General features: G+C 36.9%; 2 protein-coding genes across 3 annotated transcripts; one reads left to right on the forward strand and one right to left on the reverse strand.

The window, feature by feature from the left end:
* The first annotated feature begins 369 nt into the window (after window positions 1–369).
* LOC103153669 (NACHT, LRR and PYD domains-containing protein 3-like) lies at window positions 370–13,543 on the forward strand. The gene is made up of 18 exons (XM_007574673.2): window positions 370–739; window positions 1,675–1,791; window positions 2,863–2,946; window positions 3,300–3,383; window positions 3,665–3,748; window positions 4,718–4,801; window positions 5,362–5,439; window positions 5,774–5,857; window positions 6,056–6,119; window positions 6,630–6,828; window positions 7,674–7,773; window positions 8,993–9,044; window positions 9,169–9,391; window positions 9,630–11,406; window positions 11,494–11,667; window positions 11,862–12,035; window positions 12,143–12,189; window positions 12,324–13,543. The coding sequence occupies exons 2-18, from the start codon at window positions 1,676–1,678 to the stop codon at window positions 12,854–12,856; spliced, it is 3,957 nt and encodes a 1,318-aa protein (XP_007574735.1). The 5' UTR covers window positions 370–739; window position 1,675; the 3' UTR covers window positions 12,857–13,543.
* Window positions 13,544–13,912: 369 nt separating this feature from the next.
* LOC103153668 (uncharacterized) lies at window positions 13,913–24,641 on the reverse strand. Of its 2 annotated transcripts, none has more exons than XM_007574672.2 (14): window positions 24,201–24,641; window positions 22,405–22,770; window positions 21,653–21,751; window positions 21,093–21,434; window positions 18,252–18,617; window positions 17,736–18,083; window positions 17,157–17,510; window positions 17,047–17,064; window positions 16,273–16,336; window positions 16,145–16,188; window positions 15,053–15,203; window positions 14,672–14,785; window positions 14,412–14,479; window positions 13,913–14,005 (listed from the first exon to the last, which is right to left on the reverse strand). In XM_007574672.2, exons 1-14 carry the CDS (start codon window positions 24,591–24,593, stop codon window positions 13,982–13,984), a joined length of 2,751 nt encoding a protein of 916 aa, XP_007574734.2. In that variant the 5' UTR covers window positions 24,594–24,641; the 3' UTR covers window positions 13,913–13,981. The 2 variants fall into 2 exon arrangements, with proteins under 2 accessions (XP_007574734.2, XP_016517593.1); XM_016662107.1 differs by having other exon boundaries at window positions 21,093–21,437.
* Window positions 24,642–25,232: the final 591 nt, after the last annotated feature.

A 25,232-nucleotide genomic window follows, 5' to 3' on the forward strand; every position in this document is an offset into this window, starting at 1 on the left:
CTGTACCTTCCTCACAAAACAAAATAAATTTCATGGGATATTAGATCTTATGAGCAAATCTGATGCCTGAAGTCCCAGAAATGGAAAATACATCAGCAAAAGCTCTTAGGATGAGTTTATGGGATGATAAGTTGAAAATGGAGGGAGAGAGTATTAAAAAAGTGAGCATTTTAGATGAGACAATTAGTTGTTAAAAATATTATTTTATTTTAAAAGCATACTGTTGGGAAGTTAAACTTGAGTACACAGTATGCTTATAGGCTTGCCTTTGTTCTGAAAAGAAAACTGATGAGGGGATTTTATGGTAAAAACAGGTTAGATTGCTTCATGGTTGCCAACTATGTTGCTTTAACAACTGTTGACTCACCTTCATGTTTTTTGAACTGTGAGAAATTCCTTGTCTGATGAATGAGGAAATGTTTTGAAAACAAAAAACAAAGTCTCCATTGTTTTTTTTCACATTCGTCTAACCGAGACGTTCTACGTTTCACTCAGAAAATCTTCATGTGTTCCTTGGATTATATGGACAGGACAGATACTTTCTGCGTTTTGAGAAACTGAGAAGGTGTTTTCTAGATAGAAATGTGAAGAACTACCAACTCACCTTTCACCATGGCACACGGAGCTGCTCTACCCGTTTAAAGGAACCTGTTTCAACCAGTAAGCAAGGTGTTCGCTGTGACAGGCTTTTACTTACACTCTTGGTTGGTCTGAGGTGATTCTCATGGAAAAAGGCAAAGTAAGTACTTAGTTTATTTATTTTTTTATTTTCTGGTTTTTAAATTACCTATGAAATAAGCTTAAGGGTTTCCAAACTCCCAACATACAACAAGAACTATAATCGCTGCGTCATGACTGATTGTGATTGATTTCGTAAACCTGAATACAGCTTTCAGTTTTACTGCACAAGATACTGACTTCTAAATTATGATAAAACAATGGCACTGTTAGGCTATGCCAAATTTGATAAAAACTGACAAACTCAAAAAATATCAGGTATGTTTATGACAGAACATGGCTGACTGTATGATTAACAAGTACAGCAACAACATGGGGACAATGATTTGCCAACTTTCAGTTAGTGAGTTGATTAACGTGATTTAAAACGGCCTTAGCAGGTGGCAGCAAAACAATCCAAATGTTTGAGCTCGTCTTCTGTCTGCAGTTCAGCCGGTAGCCTGAACTTCTTCTGACTAATCGTGAGCTCATTAATGTCTCACTCTGTCTTTTTCTCTGTACTGAAACCACCATGCTACCCTAGATAATACCTTGAATAAATATATTTGATTTGACTCACTATTAAATGTAGCCATCTAGGTTCAACAGCCTTGTATAGCTGTATAGAAATAATATATTTCTGCAGCATTTTAATGCTGCAGAAATATATTATGCTATCATTGATCTTCTGAATATAAAATAGTCTGACTTAAAAAAAGATTCATTTATACTGGTCATACAATATTTTAATAGAGGTGAATTTTGGATTTGATTTAATGTCATTTTAAATAAATGAAAATAGAGGTGGAAATAACCAATGATTCATGTAGAAATGTGACAGTCTCACTTTTTATGGCTATAAATAGACAAGAGAAAGAAGAAAGTCCAGGTTTGCTGAGCCCTACAAAGAGAAAGACAAAGCTTCCCTTGTAATAATCCAAATGATTCTACTTTTAGGATGAATGTTGGTGAAGATGATCCAGCCATGAGTTTGTCTCCAGAAAAAAGAAAGATATGTTTATCTGTGACCGGTGGCTTGACTGAGGACTACATCAAGAAGAACAGACATGAGAGGTAAGATGAATAATGAAAACTTTTATTTGCCCCTAGTGGTGAAGGGTACAAGGCTGCCAGGACATAAGGATTTTATTCCTTGTTACTTTTCCAAGGGAAATATAAATGATCCTTCACTTGTTCAATTAACAATCTCTCAAAATGAGTGATCTACTGACTAGTTGTGGGTCATGGAGCTCTTCTACACATCATCACAGGCTGGCTCTTACCAGGGAAAGGTAATCTATCCCTCTCCAGGCTGAGTCTATAAAATGTTACAAATCTATAAATAATCCTGTTGAAACTAGGGGTGAAATGGGACTCCACTATCAGCTTCATATAAATATGTACCAAACAATTACAGCCTAGTTTTATACCTGAACAAATATGGAATAAAGTACACAATGCAACACTCTATTGCACAACTTTAAAACAAATTTGAACAAATTTAAACAGAGGAGTATCAGCGAACATCAATAAAGTACATAGCATCGCTCCACGCTCAACTGAGTTACTCACCTTAATGTCAAGCTGAACGTAAACATCACCAGTACTGGAGAAAAATCAGTTAAAGCCCAAATCCAGCTTAGTGTAGCTGGATATGGGCTTCACTAAATCCAGCTGATTATCCTGCAGAGCATATGACAGAACACAATAGTCCATTACATGTGTAATTACCAGTCCCTCTGATTAGAGGAGATTTCCCTAAAAGCTGCACTTTTATCATGCACGTTTTGTGATGCATTCAAGTACATCTGGTACACTCAATAATCTACATATCAAATAGATTTAAACTTATTTATTCAAAACAACAGCACTGACCACTTTGAATTGTTTTTACTGTTGTATAATCCATCCATAGTTATTGGCTTTACCTGCTTATCATTTATTGATAAGAAATGTCTAACCAAATGTCCAGTTTTACAGTAATCAAACCATGATGTCTGTGTACCTTTAAATTCATTACAGTACCAATGCTCTAAACAAATTAAATTAAAAATTCAAGTTTGTTTTATGTTTTCCTTGCTATGTTTTAGCTTCAAACTCTTAAGGTTTTTGCTTGACAAACGTTTCCCTAACTTGTTTCTCCAGGTCTGACCAGAGAAGATGTCCCTCTCCAGGCTGTGAGTCAGTGAACAGTGAAAAATCCAGGGATTATCCTCTCGAGTTCAAAAAGTAAGTTTATCTATTGAATTTAAACCTACTAAGTTTATGTATAATATACCAATCTAAAAACTCAGAAATTTTGGGCAACTTAGTATAAAAACATGGTAAATTTACATCTATAAAATTCAGATCCATCTAATTTCTACAATTAAATTACATTTATTTCAGCTAAGTTCTATCAAACCCATTTAGTGAATATATATAAATGTATCTCAATTAAATAGTCTAATTTTGCTTTATTTACCCCTTTGTTTCAAGGTCAATTTATTTATTTTTTTCAGACTGAGAAATGTATATATACTAGCTCTCATCTAAGCTTCACATACCTTTGTCTGAGTTTGTTTATTAAATTTTCTTCTCAGCTCTAATCAGGGAAGATGTCCGTCCCCAAGCTGTGAATCCATGAAAAGTGACAAATCCAGGGATTATCCTCTTGAGTTTAAAAAGTAAGTTCATCAACTGAATATTAAGGCAAATAATAAAACATACATAAATCTTCTCTAGGTGCTTCACAAAAAGTTTGGTAAATTATATAGTTCTCCATACAAATAAACAATTTCACCTTTAATTTCTATAATTAAATGTCACTATAATCTAGATTGCAGTCAATCTATATTATAAAAATATCTAAATACAATGATCAAATAATTTTTTTTTAATGATTATTCATTTTACCAAGAGGCACTGAGTTCCAAAATGTTTCTTTTTTCTGTTTTTTTTTTTCCAGGTCTGATCAGGGAAGATGTCCCTCTCCAAGTTGTGAATCTATGAAAAGTGACAAATCTAGAGATTATCCTCTGGAGTTCAAACAGTAAGTTAATCTATTAAATATACCCCAATTTATGAGGCACCATTCACAACATTGAGGCACTTATCAACAAAACATGTTGAGATCTTATACATCAACATTAAAAAGTTCAATGTAAATTTCTATAAGCTAATATACTTAAGTTTATTTTTCTTAGTTTGATGATGGCAATTGACAAAATGTAATGTTTACTGCTTTTTTGATAACTGATGACTGTATGATGATTTATGATGTAAAACACATTTCACCAACACCTCGCTGAGGAATTGTGCCATGGAAATAAGCTTGACTTGACTATTTAATTTCATTCCAAACAAAAGAAACTTGATCATCTAAATGTTATATTACTTTATTCAACATGTAAAGATTTCTATTGGTATCAGCAACCACAGTTTGAGACCCATATGACTGAGAAGTACAAGGAGCTTCTCTAAAACTCATCCTCAGCTATACATGTCCCAAAAATATCTTTTTATGGTATTTCTTTTTTAAATGAATCTGTTTTACAGCAATTTATAATTTGTACAAATAAGACAGTTTCTATGTTAGTTACTAAAACAGTGAGTTTGTGTGCTCCTTTTCCCCCTCAATATTTACAATCCTGATTCTTTTTTGTAATAGTTTGGTTAGATTTTAGTAGTTCCACACAGTAGATAAGACAAAGTGATGCAACTGAATTCACAAACAAAGAAATGTCATGATTTTTGGGGGGTGTTTTTGTTTTAATTGCGTCAAATTTAAACCTACAAATGCTCCCAACCTACACTTTTATTATCTATGTTTTTGGCCCTCCATCTGTCTACTTCCAATATTTGAATAAATATGTCATTATTTTATGCTGTTTTCAGTTCAATGTTTAATAATTCCATTCCCCTGACTGACCTGCTGCACATAGAAACTAATTTTATTTTGTCTTGCAAATATCGAGTTGCATTTTAACTTTATTGTTTTTTGTATCTTATTTTGCCCCAGGTCTGACCAGGGAAGATGTCCGTCTCCAAGTGGCATGTCCATAAAAAGTGACAAATCAAGGGATTATCCTCTTGAGTTCAAACTGTAAGTTATCTATTGAATTTATAATTGCTTTGCAGTTTTCTAACCCATAATTTCCATCGATCTGCATTCTGCCTCAGTTTTTCCTCTTTGCCTCTGATTAGTTCTTCTGTCACCTCTGCCTCAGTTTATAAGCTCAGTGCTTCTCTTAGCTCATTACTGGATACTCCAGTTTTCATTTTTGTTACCCTGTCTGTTAACTACTGCTGTCAACTTGGTTCCTTCACTATTCACTGTGTTGTGTAAGTCTTTTAGTTTTTCTACTTTTTCACATAGTTTCACTCCATCATGTGTTTCTGTATGCTTCGTGACTCAACAAAAAACAAAGCATGATTTTCATAGATTTCTTACTTATAGTTTTAGTTATTTCATCTCTTACTGCTATTGTTGCCAAGTACATGCATATTAATTTGTGCTGTTTTTGTCAGTTTGCTTTGGTTTAAAGGTTTAAAAATTGTATTTCCCTGATTGACTTGTTGCAAATAGAAACTGGCTGTAATGTTTTCTTTTAGGGATTTTGCGCCACTTTAATTTAAATGTTGCATTTTGAACTTTTTTTCAAGGACTCCAAGAGGTCCCTCTCTAAGCTGTGAATCCATAATAAGTGACAAATCTAGGGATTATCCTCTTGAGTTTAAACAGTAAGTTTATCTATTAATATTTACCAGAAGCCCACATAAGTCTAGACACTTTTTAAGACAAATGTCTGTCTGTCTATCTGAACCATTTTAAGTAAATTATGTTAATTCAATGTATTATTATTAAATTCTCAACCAAAAGAACTTAGTCTATCTTATAACTATGTATCTAAATTGTCCAATTGTGTTATTTATTTTTTATCTGTTTATTGAAACTTCAAGATCTAATATTTTTGCCAGAGTTTCTGTAAAGAAACTAGCTTTAATCATTTTTCTTAAAGGCAGTGAGCTTCACATTTCATCGTTTAAATTGAACCTTTTCTTTGTTGTCTTGCAGCTCTGACCAAAGAAGATCTCCCTCTCCAAGCTGTGAATCATTAAAAAGTGACAAATCTCGGGATTATCCTCTTGAGTTTAAACAGTAAGTTTATCAATTAATACTAAACCAACTTATGAAAGCATACACATGTATTCTTGTGTATGGCACCAAGTCACCATATGAGATGACTTATATTCAGCACACTTCAAGAAAACATGTTGATTTTTTTATCTATCTTGTGGATTGTTTGTGTTTGTGGGGTTTATTCATCCATAGGAATTACTTGTGTCTTCTCCACAGAAGCTACCAGGAAACAGCAGAGCGTTTTACAGTTCCTCAACAAAACCTGGTTCCAATATTTAAGGTTTGTAATAATGTTGAGTTGCACCTCTAACTACTGCATGTGGTCATCTTGGGAGAAATGGGATCTGTCTGTCAGTTCTAACATAAACCTGACAGTCTTTCATTACACAAAGACGTTAAGATTTAAGGACCAAATTTAAACAGTTCTGAATGAAGTTCCAGTTTTATTTTACATGTAGTCTGGCCTTAGATAAAGAACTAAAACATGAGTTAAAATAAGTTAGGACAAGGTAAAATATTTTATATGAACTATTCGTTTTATTCATGTTGTGTTACAAGTCTATATTTATACCCTGCAGATATTTAGTATGGTAGTTAATTTACTTTGATAAAATATTTAATCAAAAGGGTTTATTATCAGCTTCTGAAAAGGAAAACAGATGATTAAAGTGAGAAAGTCATATTCTTCAGATTGTGATGTTTATAGATTAATCTTTCGTAAATAAAGAAATGTAGCTGAGTTTCTAATATTCATGATTTTAAGGTTTCATTGTAAACTGTTCTATCACAGATCCTCGAGGAGAGCATTGTTGCTTTTATAAAGAATGAGCTGAAGAACTTCCCAAAGCAACAAGATCACAAAGAAACATGTCTGAGCCAAGAGGAGGATGCAGATGAGAAGAGGAGCAGCAGCGATGCTTTTCTTGCCATCGCTCTGCAGTTTCTAAAAAGGATGAAACAAGGGGAGGTGGATTCCTCTCTGTTGAACAGTAAGAAACTTTTAATTACCATTTTAATTACCATCTGGTCATTTCTTCTTATAGACAGATTGGACCAGAAATGTACTCATCAAAACACAATCCTGATTGGCTGTAGCTAAAGCAAAGTACTTCTGCATCATCCTTAGCACTTCATTATTTTATGAACAACACTCATTTCACCAGCTGTTCTTATATGATATATTGCAGCATATATTATATTAGAATATTTAAAAGTTTCTATTACATGTTGAGACTTTATCTTTCAATAAGGAACAAGCCAAACCTCTTTCAAACATCATCCCTCTGCTTCTGGTGTTAAATGTCTGACTATGGGAGAGTAAAGAGTTAAAATTGTTCTTTGCTGTTTCTGCTGTGGATTCAACTGAAGTCCTGACTTAAGGGAACTGGACAAACCTGTTAGCTTTAAACAAACAAGGAACTTTGATGTGTTTTTACACCTTTAACAGAACACACAGATACAAAGACAATACAAGATAAATTTAATTGTTTACTTTCCTTATCATTATCAATAGCTATTAACTGTATTTGAAACAAATAAAACTTTCAATTACATCTAATAAAACTTTTGGAGGCTAAATGAAGGAAACAGTTTTTTACCAAGATAAGATAAATTACTGCTGATTTTCACTGATTATCTTTTTTTTTCACTTTGGTTCATATTTCCTCAGTTAATAGAGTCTAAAAGTGCTCTGTCAGTTTTGGAAACATGGGCATTTTGATGCTAATTCTGCAGAAGGAGGGTTACGAAACATCATGTGATGCTGCTTTGATGTAATGGCTTAAACCATTACATCTGGTTTGCTGTATGTGTTTTTTTTTTTTCTTTTGCTAAGGTGCTGCTGCTGTGAGTCAGTGTGCAGTGAAGAAACAAGCTCACCTGCCTGGAAATGATGAACTTTCTATAGAACATGACATCCAGGCAAGACCTGAGAGGTAAATTGAGAACTTCAAAGCTCATTTTTTCTTTTAGAAAATTTTGTAACTGCTTTTCGCTTGACTAGGACTCAATGCGTGGAGAGTACTGGCTGAATGCTTCCATAGCTGTAGGGTCAAAAGTCTCCTTAATTCATGCCTTGTTGGTTTAGATTGTTTCTAAAGTCTTAGAATTGAGTAATGAACTCCCTGAGCAACAAACTCTCTGGATGATTACTGGTCACAAAGATCCGGCTGAAGTGGTTTAGAAGGACATTAGTTGAGATCTGGATCAGCTTCATGTCATGTTTTCAGAGTTTGTCCAGAGACACAGTCATGACGTTTTTTCCCCGTATTTACAACAGCAAAAGGAACCATAAATACAGACATGAACACTATACGACCCAAACAGACGCCAAAATATATTTTTAACTGCTCTTATATGATTTATAAGCAGCAAATTAGACAATTCCAGGTGATAAATTTTGCGCAGCACACTCATTAAACACAATGCATGTTTTTAGACTGTGGGAAGAACATGGAGAACCCCGAGATAATCCATACAAGCATGACACATTCATCTCTTTGCTACTTACATTTTATAAAGACTTGGAAGACAAACAGTTCTATCTGGATTTCATCAGCATCAGTCATGTCTGCCTGTCAAATCACAGCCTCCAGGAAGACCCTGTTCATGGGTCAAAGCTGTAGAGACAAGCTTTGAAAAGTCAGTCCAATAACATTCTTATGAACTGGCATTTAAAGGAAACCCATAAAATGTCAGATATTTAATCTCCTAAAAGCTCAGATACAAGCACCACCATGCTTGTATGAAACGTGTCTAACTTTAATATTATGTCAATAAAGTGGAAGTTTTTTTTTAAGGCAAACTGCATGAGGTTTTAATATTTCTAAACCTACAAAGAAATTATTTTACTCTTTTTCTCTTAAGTCTTTTAATAACTTACTAAAAGGCTGTAGGAGCAAATCCCTTTGTGTCTTTATTTGGTCCTATATATGCCTAATTTCTTTTAGGCCTAACTAAGGAATTATAAACTATCCGTTTCCAAGCTGCATGTCCAATAAAAGTGACAAACTTATGTGATCAAACATGAAGTTTCTTGTAAATTTTCATGTTTTGAAATACAGGAATAACATTACCAATGTTGTTAGGTCTTTCCTTATTACCTAATTTGGGTTGACTACATCCAATTAATTCAAATAAATAATTTTTCCATAGAGTTCATCATAAACCTTTAGAGGACTTCATCACTCATCAAACAAACCTCAAGGTTAGTAGGTCAAAGTTTGGTGTCATGACAAAAAATATTCTATAGGTGTTTCTCCAGTAAGTGTTGCAATTACAGCTATTAAAAAGCTAATTTATCATTTCAATTTTAAAATATGTTTTCACAGATTCTTGAAGATGATATTTTACACTTTGCAAAGAACGAGCTGCAAACTTTCTGCAAGATTTTAAGTCAAGATTTATCTGAATCCTCTGAGAGTCAAGAGGTGGAAATGGATCCCCATGAAGACGAGAATGAAAAGAGAATCATCAAAAAGGCTTTTTTGAAAATCACTCTGGATTTTATGAGGAACATGAAGCAGGAGGAGCTTGCTAACGCTCTGCTAAACAGTAAGATGGTTGTGATACTTATACTTATACATGTGTTTGTGTGTTCTTGTTGCAAAACCATGAAATCCCCATGAAATACATTGGCAATGTGATAAAGTCAGAACAAGTTTAGAGCACAAAATCACAAATCTTTTTTCTTTTCTTGTCATTTTGTTTATGCAAACTAAATTGTTTCAGGTCATATCCATAAATGCATATGTTCCTAAATTACAAAATGTGCTGTCGATTTGTTTTTCAGAGAGTGTTATAACCTTGTGTCAGCATACACTCAAATCTAACCTGAAGAATAGGTTTGGTTACATGTTTGAAGGATTGGACAAGTCAGGGAATCCAACGCTTCTGAACCAGATCTACACCGAGCTTTACATCACTGAAGGAACCCCTGCTGAGGTCAACTGTAAACACGAAGTGAAGCTGATCGAAAGGGCATTCCTGCGACCAACTAAACCAGAATTAAAAATTAGACGTGAAGACATCTTCAAACGCTCAACAGAAAGAGATAAACCAGTCAGAACAGTTATGACTGAGGGAGTGGCTGGCATAGGGAAAACAGTCTTGACAAAAAAGTTTGCACTGGACTGGGCAGAAGGAAAGATTTACCAGCACATCCAGTTCATTTTTCCATTGTCCTTCAGAGAACTAAACATGTTGATGAGGGAAAAGATCAGTTTGGTAGAACTTATTCATCTCTTCTTTCCTGAAATCAAAGAAGCAGGAATTTACACCTTTGAAGAGTTCAGAGTTTTGTTCATCTTTGATGGTCTGGATGAGTGTCGACTTCCTCTGAGCCTGAAAACCAAAGAGGTTCTGACTGATGTTACAGAGCCAGCATCATTAGATGTGCTGCTGACAAACCTCATCAAGGGGAAATTACTTCCCTCAGCTTGGATCTGGATCACAACTCGACCTGCAGCGGCCCATCAGATCCCCCCTGAGTTTGTTGACCTGGTGACTGAAGTCAGAGGATTCAATGATCCTCAGAAGGAGGAGTACTTCAGAAAGAGATTCACAGAGGAAGAGGAAAGCAGAAGGATAATTTCTCACATCAACTCATCAAGAAGCATCTTCATAATGTGTCACATCCCTGTCTTCTGCTGGATCACTGCCACTGTTCTGGAGGACGCCATTAAAACCAATCAGGAAAGAGACTTGCCCAAGTCCCTGACAGAGATGTATGTCTATTTCCTGGTGGTTCTGTCCAAAGTAAAAAATATAAAATATGACAGAAGAACAGACATTGATTCCTTCTGGACTCCAGAGACCAAGGATACAATTCAGTCATTGGGGAAACTGGCCTTTGATCAGTTAATGAAAGGCAACCTGTTTTTCTATGAATCTGACCTGACTGAGTGCGGCATTGACGTCAGAGCAGCTTCGGTGTATTCTGGGGTGTTCACAGAAATCTTCCAAGAGGAGAGAGGACTGTTTCATGAGAATGTTTTCTGCTTTGTCCACTTGAGCATTCAGGAGTTTTTAGCTGCTCTTCATGTCCATCTGACATTCACCAACACCGGAATCAATCTGCTGGCAGGAGAGGATTCAGCTCCGACCACCTTTGAGGATTTCCATCAGTGTGCTGTAGACAAAGCTGTACAGAGTCCAAATGGACATCTGGACCTGTTCCTTCGCTTCCTCCTGGGTCTCTCACTGGAAACCAATCAAACTTTCCTCCAAGGTCTCGTTACAGTAGAGGGATCAGAAAGCAGCTCCAGTCAGAACACCATACAGTACATCAAGAAGAAGATTGGGGAAAACGTCTGTATTATGAAGAACAACAACCTATTTCACTGCCTGAGCGAACTGAAAGACTGTTCACTAGTAGAAGAGATCCAAGCGATTCTGAGACCTGGGAAGCTGCCGGCGGACAAACTGCCACCTGCCAAGTGGGCGACGCTGGTCAACATCATCTTGTCTTCAACGGAAAAGCTGGATGAGTTTTACCTGAATAAATACTTTGAATCAGACAATGCTGCAACTGGCCTGGTAACAGTGATTGTAAACTCCACTAAGGCTGTGTAAGTTAATGAACAGCATCACATTCAAATTCAATATAAATACTGAAGTGAATTATGTTAACTGTCCGGTGAATATTGTGATTTTAGGTTGAGCTGCTGTAATCTGACAGACATGAGCTGCAGTGGTTTAGCTTCTGCTCTCCAGTCCAGATGCTTATTGCTGAAGGAATTGGATCTCAGTAACAACGACCTGAAAGACTCAGGAGTGAAGCTGCTGTGTGAAGGCCTGCGTAGTCCTCACTGCACACTGGAAACCCTCAGGTCAGTATTTATCTGGTTTAAAGAAACACTTTTCAAATCAAAATATAGTGTTGATCAATATGTACATATCAGACAGACAGTAAAACTGTAAATACAGACACAAGTAACACATCAAACCATGTTAAATAGCACAGTCATTCTTCTAAAAAATATTTTTCTACTCAAAATTAATGCATGCCTCTTTTTATGTAAAGCCTTTCAGGCTGTCTGATCACAAAGGAAGGCTGTGCTGATCTGGTTTCATCCTTGAGATTAAATCCCAGCCACTTGAAAAAGTTGGATGTGAGCTACAACCATCTGGAAGAATGTGGAGTGAAGCATTTTTCTGCAGGACAGAAGGACTTAAAGCTGGCATTGCAGACTCTCAGGTATAAATAAATTACAGCTTGTATGCATTATAATTAGTTTTGAGATATTCATGTCCTTTTATATTAATATAAAATGTTCTGAATGTTACTGCTGGGGTTTGTTTCAGGTTTGAGCCGAGTGGATCACAGTTCTTAAAACCCGGTCTGAGGAAGTGTAAGTATGAAAGAAACATTCAAGCTTATGCAAAAAAACAAAATCAACAAAGAACTCACTTAACATTTCATACAAATAAGCATCAAGAACTGTTAAAAGATTGAACAGATAATGAACTGATTTCTGTCCATCAGATGCCTGTGAACTCATGCTGGACCCCAACAGTACTCATAAAAACCTAATACTGTCAGATAACAACAGAAAAGTGACAGTGGGAGGAGAGCAGCAGCCTTATCCTGACCATCCAGAGAGGTTTGATGTCCTGGAACAGCTGCTGTGTACAGACGGTCTTGCTGGGCGCCGTTACTGGGAGGTTGAGTGGAGAGGAAAAGTTCACATTGCAGTGACATACAGAAGAATCAAGAGAAAAGGAGAAAATGATGACTGCAGTCTTGGGAAGAATGACGAGTCCTGGAGCTTGCTGTGCTCTGATGATGGTCACTCTGGCCTGCACAAAAATGAAGTGGCTTCCATCTATGGAGCTCCGTCAAACAGAGTAGGAGTTTACCTGGACTGGCCTGGTGGCATTTTGTCCTTCTTTGCAGTGTCGTCTGGAAAAATGACCCACCTTCATACATTCCACTCCAAGTTCACAGAGCCGGTTTACCCAGCTTTCAGGATTACTGAGCCAACGGGTTCATCTTTGTTTTTCAGCCACATTTTGTAAATTTGTTATTCCACATGTGAACACTTGAGAGAATCGCCTGTTACAGCCAGAGTGAACAGCTCTGAAATCCTCTACACTTTAAAACAAACATAACTTAATTAATTCTCATCAACTTGTTCTTTGTGCTAAATGGGGTCAGCTGCAAGGTCTTTCAGGTCTGATTAGCCCACAGAGTTAAATTTGATAGCAGGAAGTAGTCCTGGTCAAATCGGGTCATATAGATAGTGGTTGACTTAACAAAAATATAGCACTGTATTCTCTTTCTTCCCCAGCTATGTAAAGTTATTGTAGAAAAAAAAAAAAACTTTTTTTGAGGGGGGACTTCTGTCTTTTTTACACTTCAGGACTTCTGTACCTTTCAGCAAGATTGTAAATATTTAGATTTCTGTCTTGATATGTGTTTTGGTTTCAAGTTGCTAGTAAGAAAGTCACACAATTAAAAAAAAATTGTCATGTTTAGAACAAAAGATTTATCTTTGTGATGTATCTTTTACAGATTGAACGTTTAGTTTGATTAAATACAACAGTTAAGTTAATCTGTTGATTTGAGATTAATAACGATGACTTGATTTTCAATAAGCAGAGAAAAAATCAAGTCATTAAAGATGATCCCAAGATTTAATGGATGTATGTAGACATGTAAAGACTTTCAATGTAAGAAATAAACACTTTCACAGATCCATGTAATATTTTCTCTTCTGATTCAAAATTCTTCAACAGTGTCCAACCATAAAAAATTTTGATCGTTGTATTTTATTATTTAGCTTAGTCAGTTTACATTTTCTGCAGGCACACTAACAGAATGTTTTCTGTAATCAGATGTTTCTTCTTTGTACGTTTAATATTTTCATATTAATAATCAAAAAGTCTGTGTAGTAGTGAAGACTTCTTCCTCAAATTATTCTCCCAGAGTCAGTAGGATGTTTTGTCAGGTACAAGATATTTTTTCAGGTTTGAAGAAATAAATTATTTTCAATAATAGATCAGTAAACCCATACATGTGAGTTCTGACCATAGAAGCACTAATAAACTATTAGCCGACTTCAGGAATTACGATACTATATTTTACATGCTTTATTTCAATTCCACTGAGGTGTTATGGGGTTTGATGAGTTCTGCTGATCCTCAGATTATGGCAGCTTTCATGAACTGGAAGAGAAACAAAATAAAGACACAAATAATGTCAAGCTAAATCAAAATATGGAAAGTTTCTGTAAAATAGCACTATGGAGGCAAAATACACTTTATTAAATTCCTTCTTTTTTTGGCCTTTAGTTTAGTTGTTATGACGTTAATGTAATACCCAGCAAAGAACAGCAGATGTCACTATTTGAAATCCGTTGTAAATACATTTAACACAGTCAAATTTCTCAAATTAACTTAAAAGCTAATTTAAGCAAATTAATTTAGGATACTGATTCCTTCATCAATGTCCTTCATCAAAAATAGCTTTGATCTCCAATCATCATATTTGAAATCTGTAAGATTGTAAATATTAGTTGGTAAAATCTCCCAGAGATACAACAGATTTTCCAAAAAACAAGAGTCTACTCACCTGGTTGAATGAGAAGCTTGCAACCCTGCAGTCACATGACAGATTCAGCAGATGAGCCTGGAAACGATCTGAGAGAAGAAGCAACAATCGAAAAGTGACTCATAATCTTCATTGTATAAACTGATTTTTAATAACATGTAACCTACTGTTGCTTAGAAAATGAAGGAAGACAAACATCATAAGCACCTTCATGCATACAAAAGCCAAAACATAAACAATATCAAGTGTTGCAACAGAAAATATAAGTTTTATGAAAGTACCTTTAAGGATTTTAAGTTTTGTCAGGGCTGCAACATAACTGTCATAGTTAACTCCACCGTTGGAGCTGTATTCAAGCCAAAGTGCTCTGAAGGTTGCCTCATCTAAATTGAAATCTGCAAGTTAGAGAGCAGGAATTAGTACAGTAAAAACAACTGTAAATCTGAAAAATATGCAAGAAATGTGGATGTTTGTTGTGGAAAATATCCTATTTTGTGTTACAAATGCCAGTAGGCTTATATTAAAATATTACATTTGACACTGGAGGTGTAACAGCACAACTAGAAATATATTTCCATTCCTGATATCTGTGTTGCGCCAATATAAGGAATTTTTGTTTTGCTGCAAATTTTGCACATATTTGTAATAAACACATAACATACCATGGGAAGCAACCACCTTTTTCATTTGGGTTTGTGTGACAGCAGATGGACCCCTGCTCTCATAGTTTCCCAAATATTCTCTCCTGATTGCAGCCACATAGTGCTCCAGTTTGAAAAACTCAACCACATCCAGGTCTCCGGATTTATCTGCCTGAATGTGTCAGTTAAAGAACAGAAAACTTGTCATGTTCAAGACTGTGATGAGGATCATTTGGTGAGGATCTTACATGGATTTTCTCCTAACTATGTTTACTACAACTTGTCTAGTCAGGACAAAAACACAAAATGATTTTGCATTTTCTGTTTTGTAGAAACAGAACCTTCTTTGAATCTGAAGCGGCCATCTGCCCCGACAAACCGGAGGTTTGAGAAGACAGAGCAGATACACAAAAAATACAGATCTGATGTAGGAGTACTTTCTATATTAATAAAAAGTAAAAGGGGAATAGCAGGAGAAGGAGACATTCAATTGTTGACAGCAAAAAAAAAAATCCAATTTAAAATCAATCTGCAAAGTTTTGATAACTGGAAATCACCAATAATCAGTTTTTTCAATAAACCTAGAATGATACTGTATGAAAAAGTAATTTTTTTGCTAGATGATTGAATTTAATCTGTAATATTACCCACCTATTCTACTGCCATTTGTCCAATACTGATTTATGCAAGTAAGAGGTCCAAGATAGAAATCCTGACATCCCTATCAACAGAATCACTACCCAACACAATTTGGAACATCCTAAAGCGCACCAACGCCAGAAAGGAGATATTGTCCCTGAAGTGAGTTCTGGATCTGCTCTAAGTGGATTAACCCTCAAAAACCAACCAAAGGGAGGCATTCAGCAGGCCTCTGATCAAATCCAACCCTGCTGAATCCTTTTGAAGAAGAGGAGCAGCAGTTCTAAGCTCCCCCACATGATGGCGCTCCTAACTTTATTCATAAGGCAGAACACAGCCAACATATGGAAGAATAAAAGCACAAAGCAATGACAGCCCTCAATCCTTCTAACCATTATCAACCAGTTTGATGTATGACTCCAATAATAACATTTATGCAAAACAAAATCCAGAATATTCATTACAAAAGGATACATCCATCAGTACCAACAGCAGGTGTGCAGTCTTGAGAGTAAGAGCTGTTTTAAACAATGGGGAGAAACATTAGTAAAGTATTCCTACTCTATTTATGCAAAATTGTTAAATAGTGAATATAAACTTACATTCGCCACGGACTGTGTAGCCACCAGCATTCAGCTTAGCAAGAACCTCTTTGTCTCTCAGCATCTGAAGAAAAACACACAGTGAACACAGTAATACACACTGTCATAATTAAAAAAATAATAATAATAAAGAAAGGGTTTCTTTAGATATTCAATCAATTAGAATATGTGTCCTAAAAGCTTCTTTTAAATAGACTTTTCACTAAGCCAACATTTTGGCATTAAAATGTTGATTGATGGTTTCATGTAATATTTTCATTTTAAATGTCATGTTTTTATTAATTGTATTTGGAAAATCATCATAGCTAACAGAAAGACAGGCTGTCAAATATTCTTCTGTGCTATTTGTGTTTTAGCTTAATCATTCACTATGCTTAGGTTGGAAACTACAGGTCCTTAATTTAACTTTTTTTGGTATAAATTCAAGTCCAAACAGTGAAATGTACTTGTAAAAATGTGTTTTCTTGTTAATAAAATGTTCCCAAATCCTACTGGGCAAAATGTAAATTTACTCAGAACAACAAGCTTATTTTTGCCGGATACAAGCTGTTTTTTTTTTTTTTTTTTTTTTTTTTATATTCCTAAATTTTGCCTTGTTAAAAATACACTTAATGTCAAGCTTTAAAAACACACATTATTTCTTCTAGGAAGTTAAGGCCCATACAGCAAAACAACTGTGTCCTTAATCCACATTTATAATAGCATTTCTTTTTTACAGTTTACATCCAAGAAACTAACAAAGAGGATTTTTAAAAACTACTAAGGCAGTCTTACCTCCTTTGTGTTTTCTTCCTGAGGGAGAAAGAGGAAAAAAATTAACATGAAAAATTTCAAATTCCATCCTTTAATTCAACTTTTTAAATATTTTAGTATTTAATTCTTACAGATATGCATGATTCCTCAGGGAATGCATGACATTGCAGCTCATTTGGCCAGGAGACTCCAAAATTGTTCATGAAACTCTCACAGTTCCTTCTGGCTTTTTCACAGAATGACCTGCAGGGACGCAGCACTTGGCCCTCCACACACTCCGGGGCGTACACCCTGCACAGAAACAGCTGTATGTCCGCTGAGCAGACGGTCTGCACAATAGAGCTGAAGAAGGACATCTTCATCACGGCCTCCCGTTGACTTGTGTGGCCCAGAAGATTAGGGACGATGGTCTGGTTGTAGGACAGGCCCTGGCACATGGGTATGGTGATGGGCTCACACATCTTCTCACTGCTTCTCATCCCATACTGCACAGACAAATACAAACTGAGCTTTGTTTGCGTTCACTACTGCTTCAATAAGCTGCAACATTTTTCATTTATATTAGATAAATAAATTCACTTCTGGCTCTGCCCTGTAGTAATACCAGAATGTATTTAGTTCCATTTAGTTCCATGTTTAAGAGAGTTCAAATAGGCCATCTTATTTGAAATAGGCCTATTTTAAATTTTGTAGAAAATCAGCAGACATACCTGTTCACATGACTCTGTGGTAAACTGTTCACATTTCAGGTTTTCAGGCCAGTTTAAGCCAAACCTGTTCATCAGCGGCTCACAGCCAGATTGAGCCTTCTCACAGAGCGTCCTGCAGGGAGTCAGTCCCTTCCCAAACACACATTTGGGAAGGTAGACAGAGCACAGGAAAGGCTTTAAATGAGCGGAGCATTCAAGCTGCACAAGAGGCGTAAAGTGATCTAGCGCCAGATTTGCCTCGTCCTGCGTTTTGTGGACAAAGATGTTGGGCAGAAATACTTCTGTATAGGACATGTCTTTGCAGAAAGGAGCAGTCATGGTCTGACATGTTCCCAGAACGAGAGAAGACTGGAAAAATAAAGAAATAAGTCAACATCAGGATCATTTTCATTATTTCATTGTAAGCAATGCTTTTTTGTAGATTCAGTGGAAGCAAAGGAATAAATTTCCCTTTTATGAAATCTTCTAATCTAAAGATATCTATAAATCCTAATGACAGTGAAATGGGAACCTTACCTCTTCGCATGACTCTGTGGTAAAGGACTCACACTTTAAGGATTCAGGCCATGGAAAACCAAAACTGCTCATCAGTGTCCCACAGCCCGAGCGGGCCTTTTCACAAAGGGTCCTGCAGGGAGCCTGGGGTCTTCCTAACACACATTTAGGTGTGTAGACTGAGCACAAGAAGGGCTTAAGTTGAGGAGAGCATTCAACCTTTATAAGTGGGAGAAACTGATTAATTGCCAAGCCTGCCTCTTGTTGGGATTTGTGGCCAAGAATATTGGGCAGAATAGTGTTTGAGTAAGACACATCTTCACAAATAGAGACTGTGATTGGCTGACATGTTCCTGGTGGGGGTTGTGTAACAGGGGTAGGTGGACCCTGGAAGCAAAAAAAAAAAAGAGGAAATCATAAATCTTCTATCCATCTATTCCTCCAAGTTCCTCATCTCCATCCTTGGTGACTGTCTTTAGTGTCACATCTTTGCTTTTTTTCCTCATTTTTGTAGCAGAAAACAGCTTCTTATTTAAAAGTAGGGTCCTAATTTTGAACTGGCCATTCTTGATTTAACTTTTTCACATGAGCATAGGTCACTCAATTTTATTGGGAGTTTTTGTGATAGGCCAATATAAAGTAACACATAATTGTGATTTGGAAGGATAATTAAACCTTGCTGTTTATTTTTTACAAGTAAACATCTTTAAAGCATGCATGTATTTAGTATACCTGAGTCATATTTTGTGAAATGCTCCTTTACTGTAACTACAACTGTTAATTGTTGGCGGTATGTCTCTACCAGCTTTACACATCTAAAAGCTGAAATGTTTGCCTATTCCCATTTTCAAAATTGGTCAGATTGTGAGTATCAATGAAAGGATGCCAGAACTTCTAAATTAGATTTAGGTAAAGTCCTGAACCTTTTCTACAATTAAGATTTGAGCTAAATCATTCCATTGTCTCTCTGACTGTATCGTTGGGTCATTGTCCTGTTGGATGATGTTGCCCCCTTTACTATCTTTTTGCAGATTCTAATGGTGAATTGTATTTTCTGGATGATTTGCTGAGTTTCTTATCAAATATAATGTTTAGAGTAGTGTTTAGAGCATTATTCAAAAAGTTCCATTTTGGTTTATCCAACCTCACCTCCTTCTACAAGTTTACAAACTACATATTGCAGCTCAAGAGATAAATGCATGCCAGATTGCATGTGAGAAGAGGTTTGAAAAAGGGGGCAGCCTGTGTGACTTGCATGCAACCTCAGAGTTGCGTAATGCGCGGCTGCCTGGCTTGCCTTCAAATTCAGGTCCAGTGCTTCATCATCCACACTTTGAGCCTGGTCCTACCTCTCTTCTTTGAACACTGAGAGCTCTGGTCCCACTCAGACCGGCCAGATGGTTCTGGTTTGAAGCCAGTTATTGGTACATTATCACTCAGAGTGTGTACAGATCATTAGTGGAAGTTAGACTATAAAGTAAATTTCTACATCTCAAAGAGCTCTGTTCAGTCCATCATCTAAAAGTTTAAATAGTTTTGCAACAATGACCTGGCATCCTCCAAAAAATAAACAGGAGTAAAGTGGGGATATATGCATTTTCCAGGCACATAGGGCCATTTAATAGTACAATAAAGCAACTATATGTTTCCTTCAGTTGTTATAAAAATGTTGTATATATGAGACATAACTTAAAAGGAATTTGACTTTGCAAATTGATGCCGAAATTGGCCTCTATCTTTTTGAGAAACTCTTGCTTTTCTGACACTCCGCCTTCAGCACATCATCACAACAATGCTCCTCCATCATACCGTTTATGACTGATATTAAGAGTGTCAAAGTAGCTCGTATCATGAGCTCAGCAGATATGCAGTTCCACCAGGTGTTTGCTAATTGCTGCTGCTGCTGCTAGTCAGAGAAGGTGCTCTGTGATGTGGAAGCTCAGAAGCTTAATAAAGAAATCCCATTTGAGTTATGCAAACATGGCTGAGGAGGGTGCTCTGATCAGATGCAGTCAAACTTGAACTTTTTGCTCTGCATGCTAATTACTACTGCAGATCACCCTGAAAACACCATCCCACGGTTATGCTGTGTGGATGCTTTTCATCATATGGGACAGAGAATCTGGTCAGAGTTGATAGGATTGTGAATGGAATTAAACACAGGGAAAGAAATCGTAGAAAATCTTTTATAGGTAGCAAAAGACTTGGAACTGGGGCAAAGCCTCACAACTCAGCAGGACAACCTCACAGTACACATAGGAAAGACTGAAGTGCAATGATTTTCAATGCATATTCATGTGTTATAATGGCCCAGTCAAAGTAGACATCTAAAAGGGGTTTAAGAGGCAAAGCTTTGAAATTGTGCAAAGAAGAATGGACAATAATTTTAGTCTGTAGGAGTCCAAACAGACATGCCTCCAAAGACTAGAAAAAACAGTTCTGACTCAGCAAGGCAAATATGTAAACCACACTTTCCTATTTTTTATTGTTAAAAAATAAAATATGTTCTTTCAGTTTCACAGTGATGTGCTTCTTTGTGTTAGTCTGTCATAAAAAAAACAAACTATAAAACACAATGACGCTTGTTTAAGTTTAAGGTCCATGAATACCTTTGGCAGTAGTACTATAGTCAGTAATTTATAATTTTCAAAACTACATACATCTTTATGGTTTACTACAGCCAGGGTTTTTAGACATTAGAGTGAAATTATAATTAAGGGTAATGTGCTTTTACATTTCATTTACAAACTAAAACAAAATTCCCTTTCTGACGAAATTAAAGAATCTACATAGCTGTTTAGTTTTGTAATTGAAGAAAATCCTCCATAGAGATAGAACTATTTAGAAATGTCTGATATTTACCTGAACACAGTCAGTCAGTGGGAGACTTTCACACCGAAGTGTCACTGGCCAGGAGAGTCGTTTAGTTCTTAAGATGGGCTCACAATCCTTCTTGACCTTTTCACAAAGAGTCCGGCATGGTTTCACTCGACTTTCATCCCCTGAGCCACATTCAGGGACGACGACACGACACATGAGGATATTGACATGTGGGGAACAGCCTGTCTGCACAATCTGGCCAATCTGATGCACGCTGAAGCCCGTGACTCCATTTGGATAACGGGTAGTTTTGTATCCCACACTTTGACAAAAGTTGGTTGTTAGCGGCTTGCAGCTTGAACTGTCATCTCTTCCAGAGTGCACCTGCCGAAAAACATGCATGCACAGAACCACTAAGAATAAAAGCTTCATGATTCTCGACAACAGCCCGTATCCCAAAACTTCAACTTAGTGTGCTGCTTTTATTGGGAGGTGGAGAAAGAGTCTACCAATGGAGGTTTTACAAACAAGGTGCTTGTTTAAGACCACAGGTCACGAAACAAAACGATGCTCAACATGCAATAAAAACAAAGCTGTCTCACAGCAGGCGGTCGGTTCTGGGAAACTTCAACCCGACTGACCAAAATCCGTGAAGAATGCTCAACATCTGGTTGTGATTGAGATGCTTCTGAGTCACCACTCTGCAGAAAAAAATGGGTGGTTAGAGCCTGGCTGCTAGAAGCTGGCACAAGAAAGCTGAAGAAGTTACTTACTGAATTTTTATCGAGAATAAATTACGTCTTCTATTTGCAATGAGACGCTTAAGCAAGAACAGACTAAATTTTAACACCTTTTATTGTGATTGTAAAGGTGTGAGAACAAAGAGATTCTAGTTCTTTGGCCAGTTTTTAAAGCAACATGCAGATCCAGTCATAAACGCCAGTCTAAGAATCATCAAATAATTTCATGGATCCCCACAATATTCAGCTCAATAGTCAAGACAAATCAATTTAAAGATAATGGATTTGAATTTACATGTTTTGTATAAAAATATTTCACAATTATAAATAAATTCTGTAAACCCAAACATGTTTTGATTCTCTCTTTTTTCCAGAATGTAAAAAGATAAAATTACAAACTTTTCAAGACTGTGTAGAAACCTTGTTTAAAACAAGGATCCCAATTGAAAACATCTATAACAATAAAAGCTGTTTTGGAAGCCTTGTTTGACTTGAAGCATATAACACAATTTGATAAATGAAAGTCCAAAAAAAAAAGAATAATTGAAAGTTCAAACAAAATTTCAACTAAAATTTTAACTATAGTTTAGTTATGATTAATGCAACAAGCTCACCTCTGTACAAGACTCTGTAGTAAAAGATTCACACCTTAAGGACTTGGGCCACTGAAAGTTATGAGTACTCATCAATGCAGCACATTCAGACCGTGCCTGTTCACAAAGTGTTCTGCAGGGTGGCTGGGCTTTTGCTGAGACACATTTTGGTGTGTAGATTGAACAGAGGAACGGCTTCAGGTGAGGAGAGCATTGCACTTTCACAAAGGGCGTAAACTGGTGTATTTCCAGGCCTACGTTAGCTTGGGTTTCATGACCTAGTCTATTTGGCAGAATGGTCTTGTTGTAAGGCAGGCCAGTGCAGAAAGGGACAGTGATTGTCTCACATGTTGCTGGCGGAGCTACTGTCACAGAATTGTCTTCACCCTGTTAGAACAAAAAATACGATCATCTTAAAATACATTACAGTGTTGTGATAAAAAATATCAATTTTCTAGATCTAAAATAAACTCTAGACAAAAGGGGATTTGGGAACAAGTTGAGGAGCTTGGAATGGGTATTGGTGTGTGGGATGATGGACTTTGCTGGGTGGGGTGTAGAGGTGGAAGGAATACTCCTTAACTGCTCTTCTTGGCCCCATCTTGCGCAAACATTTTTAGTTATACAAATTAGATTGGGGCCAGGAAGCAAGCAGTGCAATCTTCAATACCCTTGTTGCATCAAGAGTTTGAATGTAGTCATGCACAAATACATTCATAGCAACATTTCACATTAAAACAAATGCCCATGCATGCACCCGGGACAAGGATGGGAGTGGCTGGGTGCTGGACATGTGGCACGGTCCTTTTCCCCCCATGCCTCTGCACCAGCACCAGTTTGTAAATTATTGGTGATGTGGGGATGGCCTTCGGGTATACGGCAGTGTTGCAGAGGTTGGGTAGGGATGTTGATGTGATGTTGCTTATTCAGGGAGCTGGCCACATCAGTGTGGTGACTTCTTGATTGTTGCTCTCTATACTTCTCATGGATATGTTGGGCCAGTTGTGGACTTCAGGGACAACGCCACCAGGTGGGAGAATACTAAGCTCTCCCTTCTTTGGTCCCTCTGAGTTCCAGACATGGTGGGGGCTGATGACTGACCAACAGGTTCATAACAGGTTGGGTAGTCTTGCTCGGACACATTAGGTGGATGTCTGGCCAGCAGGATGATGTGGTTCTGGCTTTGGTCTGCACTGGAGATGTGGGTGCATTGCAGAACTGGAGGATTTAATGCCCTGCATCTCTCAATTCACCTTTTCTTGCATATGGCTATCCTATGGAGGTATCTGGTTAGACATCTGTCTGCAGCGGAAAGGTCATCTGTGTTTTTTTGCACTGAGTGTTGCAAGGCTTATACTACTAATGAAATCACTATTCTAATAACTTCACATCTCCAGGTGATAAATTCTGATTAATTTAATCAAATCAGTCATGCAATGACAATACCAACCACAACATTTGTCTCTACCTAAAGACGATTTGCCATGATACTTTTTTTAATAAAGACTTATCTAAGCTGTGTTGAGTGATGCCTTTGTTCACCTTTCAACAAATCTTAGACAAATATTTTAATTATATCATCATGTTCTGCAGAGCCTGGACAATAATCAATCTGATTCAGATGTGGAACAGTGATGCATCTACAAGTTGGTAGTACAGCAACTCCTGAGGAATGGAGCTGAAGACCCCTGGCATAAAGTCATGTCTCACATTTCATGAACCACAAAGTTAAAAAAGGTAAAGAAGTTACTTATTTTGAAAACTCTGTTTGTGCCTCCAATGAACTCAAAGTCAAAACTTGATCAAGTTATACTAACCTGCACACAGTTAGACACTGGTAAAGAGTCACACCGGAGCCTCGACGGCCAGAATAACCACTTTGCTCTAAGAGTGGACTCACAATCCCTCTTGACCTTGTCGCAGAGTGCTCGGCATGGCTTCTTCTGGCTTTCATTTTCTGAACCGCATTCAGGTACAACAACGCGACACATGACCGTGGCGATATGTGGTGAGCAGGCGGTCTCCACCATCTTACCAGTTTGGTACAGGCTGAACCCTGGGGCCCCGATTGGGTAAGGAGTAGAATTATATCCCAAACCTTGACAGAAACTGGCTGTTACTGGCTTGCAGGTTGTCCTGCCATCTGTCCTAGATTGTGTCTGCTGCAGAAATAGCAGCAAACAGGTAGACACGAAAAACAATTGCCTCATGGTTCTCAAACAAACTCCTGGACTATTTTAAAGCTTTTGGGTGGGTTGTACTGGCATGTATCCGCTCTTTAGGAGGTGGAGTACAAATTCACTGATGTTTTTTTTTTTTTTTTACAAGATGAGCAGTGACTTAGGAACACTAGTATAATATACATCAAAATGATCCTAAAAAATAAAATACAAGTCATGCTGGCCTCAGGGCAGAGGCTCTCTCTCTCTCTCTGAAATATTCAGTCCAAATGCTCGAGAGAGTTGTGGCATGTAGCACATCTGCTTTTAATAATATGCCTTGTGTTTGAAGAAAGGGGTAAAACATTTGTTCCATAAATCAGTATTTCAGCAGAAAAAATAAGGAAGCTTTGGTGTTATGAAAATTAACTTTTTGCTCAGGAGCAGCAAGAGCATTGTGCACATGAGATAGAAGGCCAGTTTTAACAAATGGAAACCAAATGTGGTCTTCTTTCTCTCAAAGACCCTTTAATCATTATTAATAATATAAAATGTTAATGGCGAAAACACAATGTTTGGAGAATGTGTTTTGAAAGTAAGCACGTCTTTGTTATGTGGATATAATTAAGTAAGCATGAGAGATGCAGAAGTGAAAGGCTTGTTGTCTCCACATAAAGTCCTTTAACCATT

The sequence above is a fragment of the Poecilia formosa genome, unplaced genomic scaffold (assembly GCF_000485575.1).
Source record: "Poecilia formosa unplaced genomic scaffold, Poecilia_formosa-5.1.2 Scaffold359, whole genome shotgun sequence".
In the NCBI taxonomy this organism is placed as follows: Eukaryota; Metazoa; Chordata; class Actinopteri; order Cyprinodontiformes; family Poeciliidae; genus Poecilia; species Poecilia formosa.